This window comes from Falco biarmicus, chromosome 6 (genome assembly GCF_023638135.1).
Source record: "Falco biarmicus isolate bFalBia1 chromosome 6, bFalBia1.pri, whole genome shotgun sequence".
Classification (NCBI taxonomy): domain Eukaryota; kingdom Metazoa; phylum Chordata; class Aves; order Falconiformes; family Falconidae; genus Falco; species Falco biarmicus.
The window spans coordinates 62,514,686-62,533,682 of record NC_079293.1 but is presented as its reverse complement, the minus strand read 5'-3'; the positions used below and the strand labels follow the sequence as shown (position 1 = coordinate 62,533,682).

The window sequence follows — 18,997 nt, the reverse complement described above, 5'->3', positions numbered from 1 at the left end:
GATGAAAACTGAATCAAAGATGTAGTTCTGATTCTTACCTTTAGCTAACTATGAAATGGTGTTGCTTTCCTGTGTTGCCTGGGCAAATTGGGCAGGATGACTTTGCATCATTTTAGATGTATTACTCTGTTAAAAAATTGACTCAAATATTAGTGCATTGTATATCTGGGGAAAAAAGAACAGTGAGTAGATAAAAAGAACATCATACACTGCAGGATAAAGAGAAGCAAAAAAAATCAACCCTAGAGGGGAAAAAACAGTAAAGAAAGAAATTCAGCTGGGAAACAAAATAGTACTATATACAAATTATATATAGAAAGAAAAAGAGAAGAAAATCTACTTCTGTCGGCTAGCCTTTTGTGAGCATCGCTTTTATCCCTAGCTTCTATATAGGTAGACCTTGCTTTTGCAGAAAACCGTGCATTAGGAAAAGAAAACTTGAATCACCTATGGGGAAAAAGAGAAAGGCCATAGGGCTAAATCATAGGAGTCAAAGATTTGAAACACTGAAGTAAAGGTACAAAGCCAAAAAATATGGTGACAAATTCATAAATTCTACATAGTTGCTTCATTCAATGTAAGACATTGTTCACTGTCTCTAGTCCTGGGAGATGTTTTATTCACCTAGAAACCTATCTTCAGACAGTCTGAAATAGTATTTTAGTTCTAAGATACAGAGATGTCATTAAATGGAGGGCATCTGACATTGCCGTAGGGCTTCCCAATTGAAAAAAATGCTCTATCAGATGAGGGAATTTGGCATTGTTGTATTGTTACTATCTACTGAAGTTAAATAAAAAAAATATACCCTCTTTGCACTTTAGTATTTCAGTCTCCAGGGAAATCAGGCAAATCACAACTGAGTAAGAGTCCAAACTCTCAATCAGAAGCAAAAGGGGTTTTCAACATTTTAAGCAGGGCAAGTGGATCACTCCCCAGTTTTAACCAAAGGATGGGAATAGCAGAAAAATCCAGCTGGACTCTGACTCTGACCCTCTTTCTGATTTCCCATAGCAGCACTGAATAGAAAATTTGTAACCTATTGACAAGACTCTCTGAAGATTTTAATATCCCCTCCTCCACCCCCATCTCCCTTTTTCCCAAACTCACAATCATTAGAAGCCTGTATGCAACTTGGTGATAAAGCAGGCTTGTTTGTAGTTTAAGAAAATGTTTCTGTTTCCTTAGAACCGTGTTCTGCTCATTCTTAGCTTTTTTCTCCCACCCACCCACCACAATTCAAAAGTGTCATGTTAATGTTTTATAGGCAGAGTCCTTCTGGCTTCTTCTCAGAAACAGCAGCATCCTTGAATAATTTATACCACTGCATTTCTGCTCTACTGTTGGGTTTTGTGTTGGGTTTTTTTTTTCCTCGTCTTCAGTAAGCTTCCATGAAGGAGAAGGAATCAAGTAAGCAAATGCTAGCAAGTATCTGCTTCTGCATCCAGCATTTGTCCTTCATCATCTCCCCTGTCTGGAAAGATGGGAAAGGCAATTCTTCTCTCAGAAATGTTAAGGGTTGGATTCAAGTTTAAGACTAGCAGGGCTTTCCAATAACAGCTACAAGGATCACAGCAGGTAAAAAGCAGTTGAGCAAACACCTGCCTTTCAATACTGTGGTTAGCTTCATAACTGAAAGATGTTTTAGTGAAATACAGGGTAAAGAAGAAGTTTGACCATGCTGGGGGGACTCTCCATCTAGGGTTTTATATTGCCTCTCAAACTGTTCTGTAACTTAAACCATTTATACCTGTGCTGAGGCAAATTTAAAACCAAACCAAGCCAAAGTGAAGAAAAACAAAACCACACACATACAAAAGCCACTACAAAAAAACCCAAACAAACCAACACCTGCAAAGGCTGCACAACTGCTGGAGCGTCCCTTCTCTAAGCTGAAACACAGAGAAACACAAAAGGGCAGGGAGGCCCAGGACTCAGGGTCAGGCTGGAAACTCCCTGGCAGTGGCCACTGATGGGGCAGCTGTTCCCTCCTCCTGCTACCAGCCCCCCTCAAGAAGCAAATGCCCCCCATGAGCAGCAGCGGGGCCATGCAGGCAGCCCCTGCCTGGCACCCACCAGGTTTCTGCATCATTCCACCACTGCCTGACACAAATCTAGCATCGAGGGCACTCTGCTGGCGAGGGCTAACTAGCCCCTGTTCCCTTAACCACACTGTGCAACCTGGTTGCAAACAACCCTGGTCACAGTAACCACTCCGCTGCCGCCACGTGCTTCTGCCAGGCTGCCGTTGGCATGTGCCAAGGATGAGCCACCTAAGCAAGGCACTTTGGGTTTATGACTAGCTACTCCAAAGGAATGAGCTCCTCGGTCACACTTTCTAAATATATTTATGAAAACTTGAACTATGTCATTATTTCATAGCTTCCTATTTGTTGCAGTAGAAACCAAGTGGTTAACGTAGGCCGTTAGGTGCCTGGAGATGCGGGTCTGCCTGCCAGCTCTGCCCTGCACTGAAGAGCCCGGGGGTTCAAAGTAGGGAGGCAGAGGTGGCTGTTTCTAATGCTGCACAGGGCATGTCACCATGTTCATTATAGAGACGGGTACCTAAGCCTTGCTCACCTCAGGAGCCATGTAAACTTTGAAAAAGCCTTTTGTAAAGTTTACACCGGCCCTACTATTTCCTATAGGCAAACAGCCAAAAGAATTTGTGTCTTTGAGAAAAAGCTTGATGGGCTTCTTTGGATTATTTTTTTCTAGTCCAAATCAACAAATGATATCTAAATCCTTCTGAACTCACATGGTGTCACAAGGAGACCCAGCCTTTTAGCCTCATTATATTGAAACATCCAGAGGAGGACTCCAGGTAGTGCTGGTCTTTAGACCAGAACACTTTATCACCACAGGCATTCTCCCTTTTTGCCTGTCTTTTAATCTCACCTCCACCCACTTAAGGCAGACAAATTATTTTCAGTGTTTTACACTGCAAATCAAAAGTAAGACTGCAGTTTGTACAGGCCATTCCTAATCTATTAATTGAAGCCGGTAACAGCACATCTGCAGTAACACAAGGTAAAAGCATTCGGCTGAAAAGCTGCAAACTACTGAGCTCTGAGTTACCGATGATGGGTAAGAAACAACAGCATTTCAAAAGCTAGCCCAAAATGCCACACAGGAGACTATTTATTAAACTTTCATCTTTCACTTTTGAAACCAAAATCCTGAACTTGGATGACTAAGTGATTTAGCCTTCTCCTTATCAATTTCTCAAGTGCAGAGAACATATGTCTTCATTGCTGTTGTTGAAACTTATGCTGGCCTACCTGATATATTTTTACCAGGTAGTGCAGGGGTTGCTAACAGTAAGGCCGAAACATCACAAAACTGCAGACTAACTCCATGATTCATTTCTCCAGCTTCCTCTCTGAGGCTGGTAATAGATTCATTTCCTACAACTGTTGGTAGTGGTACCTGGGTTACCTTGTAATGTAAAGCTTTCTCTGTTACATCCACACAGAATGAAGTCACACCTTTGCCTGAAGCATGGAAATACCTTAAAGAAAATTTCCATTTCCTAATTTCAAAAAGCATGTTTGAAATACCGGAAGGTTTCTTAACTGTTTTCATAGCCACAGAAATATATTCATGTTGAGAGTATGCAACAGTAAATTTTAATTTTAGAAGGACAGAAGTTTAATTTTGCTCATAAAATATAAAAGATAATAAAGTAAGAGGTCAGACATTTTTAGCCTTAAGAAACAGCATCATTATGATTTAAGTATCAGTCATAAGTTAACTCCAAATCAATATTTGACACTTGCACTATATTTAAATTATATTGCTGTAAGGTACATTAAGAACTCACTGTTGAGAATACAGTTATTCCATGGATCAGACTAAAGAAGGGCCAATTTAATAAACAATTTATAACTGTAAGTATGTTTCCAGCAATAAAGTTCCAAAATCCATCCTAAATAAATCTTACATTTTATCTCATTATAACTCATAACTTAGTTATATGAAGAATTCAAGAAATAAATTATGGTTATTCTCTAATACTTTGGATGTTTTATCTCTGCCCTTAAGAAACATTTCACATGATAATTCATTGCTGGAGCCACATCTCTTATCTCAAGGGTGAATAAGAAAAACTTCACAAAATTATTTTAGAGCTTTGGGACCTATAAGAGGATGTGATATGTGCTTATCAGACCTCCAGAAACCACAAGTATAGTGACATCTCTTATCACTGCATGAGGCAGGGATTAGCAAATACACTTCCTTTATTAGCATGACAATTGATTAGAGGAAAATCATAGCTACATTGCATGCTCCTGAAGCGGAGTGGGTAAGAGTTTTCTGGAGTCAAACATGCAGTAATACAATGGTGTACCACTGCGGTGCCAGGATGGGGAGAGCTGCTGGACCACCCTGAAGCTGTTTCATCCTACCACTGACCCTACATAGCAAACTGTGGCTTTACTGGACCATACAGGGCTAAAGCTACAAGCGCGATGGGGAATGAGCTTGGCATAGGAATACTTCCAACACTTGGCTAATTCATTTAGTTTACCACTAAAAAGTTACCCTTGCCAAGCTAAATTAAAATTAGCTGGAGTGTTTTAGACATTAGTAATGGCTTTGGTTTGGACTAGGTTTTCCTGTGAGGCCAAAACCAAACTTAATAAAAGTGGAAAGGATAAAATGAAACATCCATACAAACCTAAAGATGTAGGTAACTGATCCAAAAAAACAATTAATTTATTGCTCTGAATTCTGTTTCCTTCCTCATTGCTTTTAGTTATATTCTCCTGAGAAATTGTGTTAACTTACCCAAGTCCTTCATTTACTTCTGCTAATACAGAATGTCAATGGCAGCAAGAATGGGCCTTCTGCTGCTGCAACCTGAAATCTTGTAAGATCTCTCAAAGGTCATGAGAAAGGAGCTGAGCAAGTTATAAACTCTTGCCAAAATGAAACCTTTCCCTGCAGAATTTCTGGGGCAAGGACATTGTCTAAGTTGTGTGAGAGCTCCAAGACACACCAGTGGTGCTTCAGAAATCAAAGCTCTCATCCACATCAAAAGTCTGAACATTTCCATTTAGGAGCCGTGTTTTTCAAATGGCCGTAGCCAGACAACAGCAGCCAACCCAGCTGCTTCAGGACAGCCTGAGGCTGCTTGGAGCATTCCTATACACATCCAGAGTGTACAAACAAATACTTACAGTTTGTCACCAGCATTTGCTTTACAGGACTGTAAGCAAAGGCAGAGGTTTTCTTAAAGGCAACAGACAGTGATGAAATTTCCTCTCAGTTTTGGTCTCCAGTGTGTGTTTGCTTTTTGAGGCAGACTGCCCAGGAGCCAGACCCACATGTAGCCACAGAACAAGCAGAAAAAGAGCATACCAGACTGCCCGCTGACCCAGCCACGCTTGCAGATTGATACTTTGCTAATAGATTATAGTCATGCCCTGTCTCACTGACTTTTCCTCCACTAAAAGTCTAGTCCATTTTCTATTTCTAGTCTCACAGGAGAAAGACAGGTTAACATTAAGACCCTGCTGTCAGATGTTTAGGGAACCATCATAGTCTCTTGGGCTCTGCCATCAATGAATTTTTCTTCCCACCACCCCTTCCTACAGAAACAGGCTTGTGATTCTCTTTCAAGGGAGGCTGTTGTGAAGTTTGTGATGTAGCAGCTCCCATACATCATTTCTTCCCTTATTAATCTGACTATAGTAATTGTTGGAAATTTACAGGGGGCTGGAATTAGAGCAAACTGGGACCTAATAGAAGCATAGTATTACAGAAAGCTTTTTAGGGTAAAATACAGCCATCACTTTCAGGGCAGTTGGCATGCATGGAATCTACCACAGCTCCCTCAGCAGCACACCCTGCCATCTCAGCACATGGTGATGGGTGGAGCGGAGTGGAGACCCCAAGGTCACACTGTTATACTCTGCATGAATGGGAACTTGAAGTACCCCTCAGCTGATAAGCTGCATAGCAGTTATCAAATGAAGATTATATGAGATGTCCACTGCTGAGCCAGTCGCTGAGGTGAAATTACTCTCCTCAGGTGAAATAATCTCATTGTAATACCAATGCACACCTCCATCCCAAAGTTACCTGCCTCCAAGGTACTACCACACCTCACTGGGCACGTGATAACCAATCAGTAACAAAAAAATGTATGACTGGAGTCATTCAAGTTCCATCTAAATGTAAAGAAAATGAACTAGTCTTAGGCTGAAATGTCCAAAAAGGCAGGAATTGCTATCTAAACTCCCAAATTACCAAACTCTGATTTACTGTTTAACTATATATGTTAAGCAAATCTGTGCACGAAGTTTAGGTCAAGCTGACCCACTCTCTAAAGTCATCAAAACTGATGAAAGCAATGACTTCTAATCAAAGGAGTCAGCCTTGGGAAACAAATAACAGATGGGGAAAGGAACACCATTATCTAAATTATGCAAAAAGAGGCCTCCAAATGAGAAAGTTCTGGCTGTAAGAGGAGACAAACTGATAAGGTGTTGCAATCCACAGAAAATTAGTTGAAAGTAGGACAAAGGTAACTGTGGCAGTGGGAGATTGTGACCTTTGACTCAAATAGACCCTCTGAAAGAGGGCAGAACCCTGCCTGGGGAGCATGCGTAGTTACTAAAGAACTTCAGTAGCGATGTCTGAGGATGTATACTACTTTGCATTAGAAGCGAGAAACTAGCAACCAGTCCTGTGTATGATAATGAATATGCTATATGATAATGAGTATACTATGAAGTATAAAAAGTGGACAAATGAGGGGAGAAAGGGAAGACTCTATCGTAACTTCTGGGATCAGTCAATGGGCTGAACCTGTCTTCTCCCCCATAGGGATGGCTACCAGGTAAGAACTTTATTCCATGACTAACTCATGCTAGCTGTTTTCAAGTGTGTTGTTCTAAGCTTGTTTTGCAGTCAGTGTATTATCACCAGCAATGTTTGAACATTATTCTGTCACAAACTTGCATTTTGTGTAATAAAAGTCTTCAGCTGAAGTTCATTTTGTATAAGTCTCCAGAGATTTGAGTAGTTGTTATAAGGGATTTGACTCAGTGATGCTGTCAGTGGGGGTCCCTAAACAGGTTAGTTGAATGACCCTCCGATACAGTGAGCTGTCAAAACACAGGTAACGGACAGGCTGGTTGGACACAAGGGTCTTGTCTTTTTTGGTAAACTGACAGGCTGACCAAATATAAAGGGTTTGAGGAACTGTCCCTTTTAACATGACACTAATATTATCCATTCGTAGTTGAGGGGTCCCAAAGATTTGTATTGAGTCATTTCTCATTAACTAACTCTGTCAACTATCATAGGAGTATATCTTATTATCTTAATTCAGTGTTTGGGTATGGGGCAGAGTGGCAGTTAAATAAACAGAGACCTGTGGGCTTCTAACTTGTTACTTACTGTATGTCTCTCTTTCCATAACTGAGCTGGTATCTGGCAGGGTTGACAGTATGGATGAGAGTCAGCTTGCTAAGGAGACAGGCAATTCCGGTGGTGGAACTGGAAGAGGCGAGACAGTTATTATCAGAGTTCGTGATAAGAGTGTGGCTTTAGATGACATCACTGGCTTCGGAGAACTGGTGCCTACATTTAGAAGATGATGTAAAAGGAACAGGGAAATAAGAACTTTCAAAACTTTTGAGTTTGGTGTAAAGTAACCTAGAGCCAAGGAGTTCTAGAAGAACATGCAAGTTTGGTTTTCATTCTTCTGGCTTCTGAGAGGGATGTGGAACTGAGGTGCTGGTGATGGCACAAGGTGAACAGGTATTTGTTTATAAGAAGCTGCCTCATAGGAAAAAAACCACTGAATGCATTGTGTTCTATTTTTGCTAATTTAAAATATTTGGCAGAGTAATGGAGCACTTTGGAATACAAACAGGTTTCACTGTTTGCAAATGTAAATAAACTAATCAAAGTATAAAAACATCCAAGTAATTTATTTTAAAATATCAAGAACAGAAAAAAAATAGTGAGAGAAAAAACAATGCTGAAAACCTTAATGACCAACAAAAAAAATGTTAGCATGTTTCTCTTTTCTTCTAAGCAGAGATATAACTATCCAGCTATAGAAAGACAGGAAATGAAACTGTTTTGATATTGCTGTATATATATTTGAATTCTCTAGTATATTAAAACACAGAAGTCCAATCGGTATACTCTGATGTTTATATCAAATTACTTAGGGAAACGAATGCAGCACAATATGCTTTGCTTTTCTTTAATAGTGTTAATAGCACAACCAGCTTATCCAAAGAGTGTTTTTTATAAATTCTGTCTGCTCTGAAATGCTTTATTTTTGTCTTTTCTAATGAACAATTGTAAAAGCATGATAATCTCTTCCTACATTTCTTGGTGGTGTTTTGGTTTGGGTTTGGGTTTTGGTTTTTTTGTTTTTTGAAGGGTAGTTTTGGGAATAAACTTCAAGGCTTACCTTTTTCTTTTTTTTACTTTGGAAAAAGAACAGAAAAAACTCATCTTTCAGCATAACTAAAAAGTTTTTTACTCTGTGGGAATTCTAATTCTCCTGTAATAATACTGGTAAAGAACTGTGGAGAGTGAAGAAATAAAGTTGTCGTATACTGTCTTCTCACATATCTCCCTAATTTTAGCAGAATTTGTCAAAAATTGTGGTAGGAACCAAGGCAAAATTTCTATCATGTCTTTCAATTCTAGTGCTATTTAGATCAAGGAATTGGCTAAGATTCATTTCTAGGACACTGAATGCTTCAAGTGTTCATTTTACTTTTCTCTGTACCAAAATAAGGAAGGACTGAATTCTTCAGCATAATGTAGCTGTGATTAAAATGCCAAAGCACTTTTCTGTGATTTCCCCAGCTTGCTTACACATGTCATTGATTTTTTTTCTTTTGTATTAGTCATTCCTGAGAAGTCCAAGACTGAAAAAATAAATTATATGGACATGCTAATAGTAAGCATGGATAGAATTAAGTGTCTTTCACCGACCCCAGTTCAGTATTTTGTTCGAGCATATGCAGAGCTCTTCCAGGCAAACTTTTGCAGCAGGTGACTAAGTCAGGGGTCTGTTACATACTGGAGAACACATCTGGCCCAGATGTCGTTGGAACAGAATGGAAGCCACACAGCTTTCCATAAAAATATACCACACATCTGTATCTCTTTGAGCACAGTGGCACAACTCTTACTTGCAGCATTCTTGCCTGCTCCAAGATCCATACGCTACAAATGGCTGACCAGTGAGTTGCAATGACCATGGAAGCACTGAGTGGACATGATGTTACAGCACTTTTTAAAGCAGTGAAACAGAAGCACATCAGAGAGCATAAGGAGCAATCACTTGAATGAGTCATGTGCTCCATTTCTGTGCACTCAGTTTGCTGAGTCTAAATCACAATAAAATAATGCATTCCGCTGGTTCAGTTTCTTGCATGCTATAAGTTACAAATCTACACAAAGAAAATCGCTGCTCATAGTCATTCAGAGAGCAAGTACAAGTTACAATGGACAAAAAAAAGAAAGTGGTACAAGTGATAGAAGCTTCCCTGTTCCCTTATCACCTGTTTAGTATCCCTGCAGATGTTCTTGAATGCAGATTAGGTGAGCAAAGGTTCTCCAATAGGAGTCAAAAATAAACACTAGGGACTGACTCCCTAGTACCTACAGTTCAATTGCATTGCTCCACAACTTCCTGAAAAATGGAAAGTTTAAGAAAAATAAAGGTTCTTTCTTTCTGGTTGGACCTTTTTTAAGTTATCTTTTGTAAGACCACATAAAATGATTTAGTTCTCAAAGAATAACTGAATTACATAAATAAAACATTGCATAAAAGACATCTCAGTACAATTTATGTGAAGTGAATTTCACAAGGAACAGTCTATTGTAGAAAATTCAACTTATCTCTTCCTGATCCTTTTATTCTATCTAAACATAGAAATTTATGTCAGTTCAAAAAAATCTATTACTGTTTCTCATAACTGAATCCATTATTTTCCCTCCATGATCCGTCAGGTAAAAACAAGTGCAATAGATAGCTCTAGCAGTATCTTGAACATAAAAGGCCTCAAGAATAGAATGAGATAAGTTAAACCCATCTCTCTGTGCACTATAACTGGAAATGATAACCTTGATGTTTAATTTAAATCAAGTCATAGCAAAGACTTCTGACTATAATTGTTATCTGTCATATAAATAAAATTATAAAATGGCACTGGACTTCTGAAGGTATAGTTTTGCTTGTTGCATTGCCTGTAAGCAGATTAAACTCTGAAGCTTTATCACCCTTTGCCTCCTTCTACCTTGCAAAAATATGGAAAGAGTTGGAAAACAATGATTAATTTTCCACATTACTCTTTATTTCCAGAGCTTTGCTTATTCCGTTGCATTGCTGATTTTTCTCTCCTTTGCTTGCCTGACAGCCAAGGGAAAAAAGAAATCAAAAATCAGAGCTCATATTAGAGTGGCAGCATCTCACTGGTATAACAAGTTTATGGATAGGTAAAATAAGGGAGCAAGTGCAAGTGCATGGATTTAAGCCAGAAAAAGGGACCACTTGATCTCATAGCAACACCTGTGGTTTCCAAGCTTGGCCTCAGCCACGTCGATGATAGTGGCAAAGGGGTTCTACCAGGCACCAGACTTTCTCAGAGCAACCCAGTGCAAGAAAAAAAATTAACGTCCTGGCCCCATAATATACCTGCCTCCCTGTCTTTCCTTGCTTTCCACTTCTGCTAAGAGAAGAGGGTGCAGTGGTTGCAGGACACACAACAACGGGGTGGAAATGGTGTCCAGGCTTGGAAGAGACTGACTGCACCTCTTCACCTACAGTACATCGCCCTAGGGAGGCCAAATATGCACAGGCTGCCTCGAAGATGAAAACAAAGTGAATTAATTTCTTTGATGCAGTGCCTATGATGAGACACACCAAAGTGAACCTACCTCCTGCTTTCAGATGCTGCCTGTCTCCCACCCTGGGCCAGCACATACTAGAGGCAGCTGGCAGGTCCAGACTCCGTTAACTAGCTGTGGTTGTGCAAGCATGCAAAGAGAAAGCACAAGAGGGAAAATGGCAGGATGCAGCAGCAGGGGAACACGCCTGCCAGCAGCATCTCAGCATGCTAGGCTGTATCACCTGGAGGCCATCACACGTGGGTGCCTGCTCCTCACAGAGCTCACCAGGGTGCAGCTCACTTGCGGCTTCTGCTCCTTTCAGCTAAAGGTGGTTTGTGAGGCCGTACTTGGTAAAGGGGGCTTGAAAGAGCGAATTTGATTTTACATGTGGGCTATTACACAGACCCCTCAGCAAACAGTCTCATGTCTCCTGGATGCTTTTACAGCAGCAAACAGAAAGAAGCCTGCCTGGAGTGCTTCAGAGGATTCATCATCTCAAGGAGCCACTCCCTCTCTCTCTCTTTTGACTAAGGAGAAATTAAGGAGGCAAAGTATTCAACTTAGCTGGACAAACAGACCTTCTATTGCCTATACACTGGTTTAGGAAGATATTTATTGCACAGGTGTGTTTTCTTCAGAATTACTGGTGTCACTTCAGTGGAGTCCTATGAGATCCTGCTGATTTCCATCTGAGGGCAGAGGTCACCACAGAATAGTATGGATCACTTGGTATAATCTGGAATTCTGAAAACTTTGCCATTTCCCTGCTGTCATTTTTTTTTTCCCCTGGCAACTCATCTCCTGTGAACCGCACATGTCTGTGCTTTTTAAGATTCTATTTCCTTTATCAAAAGTTTTTTTGAGTTGGCCAAACTCAACTTTTATTTGCAGCATTCTTAAAGTTTTAGGTCTGAAAAATCATGTGAGAAATAGTGCTTGAACATCAAAATTACATGTTTGAGGCAGAGATCTTTCCAAATAACAGCAGTCCTATTCTTATATACATATAAACCTACTCTGTGGGATTTGCTAACCTCGTACTGTAACAGTAAACACAGCTCCTAGCCAGATGAGAGACACATGGATTGATGGAGGTCTGATAATCATAAATAACATCTTGTTGGGGCTGTGAGCCAGTAGCTAGCATGAGTCTCAAAACAAACATGGACAGAGGACAGCAGGAGACTTTGCCTGGGAATCTCCCAGTTCCTTCCATGCCAGTTCTTATCAGGATGGGCTTGGCAAGGCTGTTTAACATCTTCTTCTTTCAGAGTGGAAGATTACTTTCCAAAATCACATGGATGCTATGACAGCTGATTAATTATCACTGTATTGTGCTTTATATGTATAATTAGTATAAAGGTTAGTAGGGAGAAACACTGCACAGAATATGAAGGTGAACGGAGACAGAATGCTGGAGACACTCCAAGTGTAGTAAGATAGAAAGAGGAGAAAAACAATAAATAAGGAAAGGAGTTTTGAATAGTGAGTACATAAGCGATGTGTATAAAAGGAAAAAAAAGGTGTGTTGCCTTCCAAAAGTAGAGGGGAAAAGGAAATTAAAAATTAGAAGCAAGGCACTGAGATGAATGGATTTGCAGTATAAAGAGAAGAAAAGAAAATGAAAAAGATGTAATAAAAGCCACCCAGCCTTTAAAGTAATGAATCTTTTCATTTATTTATACCCTTTTTTGATATTAGAGGAAAATGGTAGCACATTTATACTGAGCTCACATTATGTTAACACAGTACAGCTCTTAATTCCTAGATTATGTTGTTAAATAATTAACTGATGAATTGTAAGTAAATAATTAAAACTTGGTTCTCTAAGCCTCACAATTGAGAACATAAAACTGTCACAGTGATATCAGATTTCAGCAGAATACATACTGTAGTTAATTAGAAAAACTGGCAAAAAAAAAATTCTAAAATCTGTAGCTGTAAAGACTGCTAGCAGAAGCACCTGGGCTCCATTTCCCCATGGATAAAGTAAAATAGATCATCTGTTATTTAAATGTCCTATAAGAAAGTCACATTTGGAGAAGATGGAAGCATGGATTGCTAGTCCCTCTGCAAAATACCTAGACCTGCCCTCAGCCCTGTCCTGTTGGAGTGGGTCTGTGTTTTGGGCAGCAGGACAGGAAAGGGTGTCACTCTGAAATGCTAAGGCAATCTTGAGTTCATGTTGAAATATCTTTTCCTCCAATACCCCTAAAATGAAGTACTATGGAAGAAATCTTTACATTTGAATTGACAATAATTCATTGGTTCTGTGGCAATATTTAACAACATTAAGAACAAACAGCTTCAAGAATCTAATAATAATGTTTACTTTTGTAAAAAAGGAACAGCAGACAAACTAAAAAAGATTAAAAAAGATTTGCATCCACAAAACAAAATAATTTCTTTTCTCCCATGAACACCTGTTTTATTTTCTGATACAGCAGAAGTACATGTACTTGAAGTCTAAGCAAGGCAATTAATCTGGAGTCTTCCATCATCACAGTCATGGGGTTATTTTTATTTTTTTTTACAAGAGGACCTGGAAGCACAGATCCTGCTGTGCAGAGCCATCACATTCCTTCATGAGAACAACCTGGTGGGAACAAAAAATCTAAGGAACAGCATATAATTATTCCAGTAAAGAAATGACAAAACACAACAATGGTTATTGAGCGACACTCATTTCATTTGTTCATTCTTACAATCTGTTATTTAAAAAATAAATAGAAGACATTTTATTTTTTAGAAGCCCCCACCCCTCCAGCTTCCTGATGCTTAGTCTTGCAAAACAGTGTCTTTGAGTATCAGCACAGGGATGAAAACATACCAGAATTCCTCAGCACCCCCTAATAACCTGGCTGACTTCACAACACTCCCTTCAGCCACGTTGGCTAGCATCTGCTCCTCAGCCCGTGCCTGGGAGTTCATTTCACCACAGCCTGGGTCTGAGCGTAGGAAGAGGAGTTGGTCTCAAAGTAGCACTCCAGCTGCCCGCAGAGGGCCTCGAAGGTGGGCCGCCTGTCCGCCTCCACGCTCCAGCACTGCAGCATCAGCTGGTACAGCGACGCTGGGCACGTCTCCGGCTGAGGAAGCCTGTAGCCCTTGTCCAGCATCTGGATGACCTGGTGTCCTGGCATACCTGCAATCCCAAAGGAGCTTGACAGACTACTCAGGGTCTACTTAGTGACAACACGTGTCCTTATCTCTGACTGAAAGGAGGCAATGGGATGCCCTCCCTTGAGGTACACGTGCCCGGTGAGGGCAGGGCTGGCACAGCAGGCCCCCCTTAACAGCAACAGGCCACAGGAGTCATCAGAGGATCCCAAGCCATCAGTTAAAAACCATCTCCAGCATTTCCCAGCCCCCTCACCCCAGCTGAGCCACCCGAAAGGCACAGCAAATGGCTCTCTCTGGGTATGAGGCTTTTTCTCCACCACCTGGGTTTGCCAAAATTTTTCTGACATCTGTTTCACTTAAATTGTTCCTAAATCACTCTAGTCTAGGCGAGTCCAAAATCTCCCAAGAAAATCTGTCCTGCTGCTGAATTTTCCTCACATTTAGAAAGTTTTCACTAACATCAGCCCTAAGTTTCCTCTGGTGAAGCTATGCCATGGCATCCTGCCTGCTCTGTCACTGCACATCATGGAGAAGTGACCATTGCCCTACCTGTGCTATACCTTTATATATTAAGCCTATTGTCCTGTTCCCTTTCTGTTTTCTGCTCTTTAAATTACATCTTGAATTGCATAATCTTTACTTCTTTTCTCTCTGAATGTAATACCAAGTAAGCAAATAGGCAGGCAAAAGGATGTAAAGTTACAGGTAAACTCTGCCTTTGCAAAGGGATAACGCTGAACATATTTTCAGACAATATCAAGAATCATGATGTTATGTATCATTTATACTTGAATAGCTTATTTATGTGTGTGTGTGCATATGCACACATCTATAGTTTATACAAGGAAGAGTTGAGGATTTTTGGCTTTGATTTTCTTTTTTTCAGAACAGTTTCACAGGAGGTGACAGTGGGAATCAAAAGGCAAAATCAATTTTTGCTCTTACAGGAAATACTAGCTTGGGATCCTGTGAAATACAGTTACAGCAAACACACCACCCCTCAGGCCTGTGCAGACACAGAATAACTTTCTTTTGCTTTAGTCCTTCCCTTGTGTTCTCACCAGCACAAAATGAGCCACAGTCAATCATCTCACTGATACCTTGTGTTATGGGAGCCACAGTTCCCTGAGCATTTCTCACAGTGCTAGGAATAATGGCTGCTCTCATACCATTAAATCTGCTTTTTAGGTTGGTGACATTTTGTTCCAAATCCTTGTGATCATTCTCTTTATCAAGACTTTCCACTGCAATACTCAAATATGAGGGAAGGGGGTAAAAACACTGATACATTTTTCAGACGCCTCCTTCCTCAGATGCCTGTGCAGCACTTCACACATAATACTCTGTTCTTCCATCAGATATCCTCAAGAAAATAAATTTAAAAAACCCAAACAAACAAGGGCAGGATGGGCAACAGGAAAACCTTCCCTTTTTCCACATTCTATGAGTTGGCATCTTGCAGCTGATGCTGGAGGGAAACAGCTAGTTAGCTTAGGTTTTGCGCAACGCAGGTTGACTCCAGTGAGAAGAAGCTTGAATGGCTGCTAATCACAGCCTTTGGAAAGCTTCCAGGGAGCCTGGGGCAGCCAGAAGGTCTGACCCACTAAACTGGACCTCATCTTTCTGTACTTAACAGTCTTCACCGTTTAACATGCCATAGTATGGGTGTTGGACTTTTTTTGTTCTCGTTCTTAAAGCAAGAAAACATTAGACATCATTCTTTTGGTAAAAGCACTTACCAGCATAAGGCATCTTCCCATAGGTGATTATTTCAAACAAAAGTATTCCAAATGACCAGACATCTGACTTAATGCTGAATTTGTTGTAGCGGATTGCCTCCGGGGCTGTCCATTTCACTGGGAGTTTTGTTTCAGGCCTAGCTTCATACACATTTTCATTTTCTACCTGTCATGGGTAAAAGAAGCAAGTGTGATTTCAGATCTGCTTCGGCAAAGTACTTAAGCACCTGACTAAGCTAAGCATGTGTTTAATCTTCTCTTTTAGCCAAGTACTTGCCTTTCATGGTATTAAAGCACACACTTTCTGAAGTCTGTTGTTGAATTGGACTTCACAGTTGAGAAATGCTACCGTTCATCAGAGGCTTTTCTAAAGCATTTATCATTTCAAGCAAGCACGCAGTGTTGGAGTGGCTTGTGATTAATTATGACCTGCTACTGTGAATTCTGGACATGGCATGCAAGATTTCAAAAGTCTGTCAGGAGTGGCAACGTAAGCATCCTGCTGACAGCAGAAACCAAATGGCTCCACATCTGGTCTTCAGTAAAGGCAAGAGCAAGAGCTAATGAATTTCAGAACCTTTCTTCTGTGATTTATTGCAGTGTTGAAGGGCCATTGACTTTGATAACAATCACTTAAGCAGGTTTTGGGGACCAAAGAACAAACTCCAAGTGATTCAAATTAACATATTTGCTTACAGTGGGTCCAATTAATTCATGTAAAATGAAGATGAAAGACACATAGAAAAAGAGAAATTATTTACTTGCAAATTTGTAGAATCATGTCCTTAAAGTTTTATAGCACAGATACCAAAACTTTGTGAACTTTTATTCTCTCTTTCATTCCTGAAGTAATTTAGTGTACATCAGTCATATCCAAGCCTTGATCAGGTTTTTCACATGCAAATTCAGGCAAATGTGCATAAGATTGTGTTTGTTTGATTAGGTTTTAATACAGAATGTACATTTCCCAGATGTAATGTCCTATAGTTTTGAAAAGACTGGTTGTTAGTGTTTTGTATCTACATACTGATACAGTTGTATCTAGAAACATCTCTAGAAACAAGAAATTATTTCATTATGCTAATTAACACATCCAGAAATATAGATTTCATTTCTCACACCTGCTTCTTTGAGATCTTTGCATGTGACCGTATTAGTGCTTTGGCTTAGGAGACAGAATATTCCCAAGAAAGTCTGCCAAGATATCTTTAGGACATAGTATTTTAGTAAAGTTCAGTTTTAACAAGAAATGTCAACAGCTGTAAGTTATTACCCTCTCATGTGAGGACAGAGGACAAATAACTATTGTAAGCATTGTTCATTTAAAAATATGTATTTTCCATGTTAAAAAATGTGCAATCTGAACTTAAGCATAACTAGAAGAACCAAAATTAAGCAAAAACCACTTTCAAAGTCCCTTGATGCCACTGTCAAGCCATTATTCTATACTTCAGTATGTAATAAATCCAACTCTGTTATGAACTTCAATTTCCGCTGCTTGAATGGAAAAAAAAAAAATGACAAGCAGAGGGCTTTTTTCTCTGTTTTTCTTTCTCAGTGCAAGAACATAAATCAATAAAAACAATAACAAGACCTCAGAAATTATGGATCACATATTGAAATGCATAAAATACAGCAAATCAAATCTTTCCAACTCTGATCCAATCATTTTCAGAGGTAGGAAATCTCATTTGTAAACCATGGCTCTTTTCCAGGGTGATCTTGGTCAGCATTATTCAGCATTCCATGTTCTCATGAATTAAAGAAAAAAAAAACAGTTCAATGGCAAAGAATTTGAAACTACATCAGATTTAAAGCTCTGAGAGCTCACTTTATGAACTCCACTGTTAGTCATGGAGAGGAATAAGGTCCTTTTATGATTGCTACCTGCACTCACAAGCATTATGGAGGCAGCGGGGAAGTAAACAGGGAGAGAATAGCTGCCAATACATTTTTACACACCTTCCCTTACAGGCTCAGGGAAATAATTTTGCCATCATTCCTGTAATCTCTTTCCATGTGGCAGACACGCATCTTGTGGATAAAGTTTGTGCAGCTAAGGGTATTATTGCTTGCCAAGCTCCTTCCTTGGGGACTGACTAGGAAGCAGTCACAGGGATGCCATCTTCAGACTGACACAAAAGCACAGGCCAGCTTCTGGCCTGGCATGGGATAACTCAGGTAGAGGATACAAGTGAACATATTAGAGGTTGTTTTCTCCCTGGGCATGCCTTTTGCCTGAACTCTGCAATTCAGAAGCTACAGTTTGCTCTTCCACCTTGTTCCCCACAGTTAAAGTAAAGCCAATTCTACCTCACAACCTACCTTAAAAACTCTTGCAAGTCCAAAGTCTGCCACTTTGTAAACACTGTGTTCACCAACAAGAACATTCCTAGCTGCCAGATCCCGATGGATATAGTTCTGAGATTCCAGGTAAGCCATCCCAGAAGCCACCTGAGCAGCCATGTCTACTTGATGTGTCAGGAAGATTTGGGAGCCTGCATCTTCTGTTTAAAAAGAACATGACAGGATAACGTACTATTTATGGTACTTAGATATAAATAACATAACAGTTGACTGGTTCAAACAGCCAACACAGATCAACGAAACCATGCAATACAATAAAGTAACAGCTGGACCAAATGTCACAGGTCAGTGAATGATACTATTTAAAGTCATACAGCTAGTTTCACAATAACTGAGTAACCTGTCCCATCTTCTCTAAAAGAGTAAATACTAAATGCGGCAGTTGACCTAGGCCTGGAAGGAGCTGCTGACACAGTTCAAAGAAAAAGGCATTTATCTACTGATAGCAATGCAATGTTTGCCTTTCTGACAGGTGGATAACCTGTTCTAAACTGTGAGTAAGAGTTAATGTCAGTACTCACTGGGTGTAGCCAAAACTGACTAAAGATGGAAAAGCACAAAATTATCCTTGTTCCCTGCTCTCCAATGATTCCTACTAGGAAATACATACATCATCTGCTGTGAAATGTAATTCTCATTTTCACCTTCCAGTCCACTTGACTGCTTCACGCTGTTATCTCTGTTGCTGCTACTCAACAGTAGGACTCCTTGTGCTGCTTTCAAGCTGCCTGCTTCTCTAGTAGAACTTTCTGAAGCAATGCACATGCCATTCCCACCACTGTAAGATCAGTAAGTCCCAGAAACAGAGATTTGGCAACCAAAGATCATCTGTTCAGACTTAGAAGAACTCTAAGCAGAACAACTTGCCTCCATAAATGAAGGATAGAGCCTAGGTC

The 18,997-nt window shown here is 40.0% G+C and overlaps 1 protein-coding gene across 1 annotated transcript in view; it reads right to left on the bottom strand.

Moving 5' to 3' along the window:
• Positions 1-12,527: 12,527 nt before the first annotated feature.
• Positions 12,528-18,997, bottom strand: part of FRK (fyn related Src family tyrosine kinase) — a 54,695-nt gene continuing 48,225 nt past the window's right edge. Inside the window, exons 6-8 of the mRNA XM_056344087.1 lie at positions 18,060-18,241; positions 15,735-15,900; positions 12,528-14,017 (exon numbers count right to left, since the gene is read on the bottom strand). Coding sequence (XP_056200062.1) covers positions 13,803-14,017; positions 15,735-15,900; positions 18,060-18,241 — 563 coding nt within the window. The 3' untranslated portion in view covers positions 12,528-13,802. The remainder of the gene's footprint in view (positions 14,018-15,734; positions 15,901-18,059; positions 18,242-18,997) is intronic.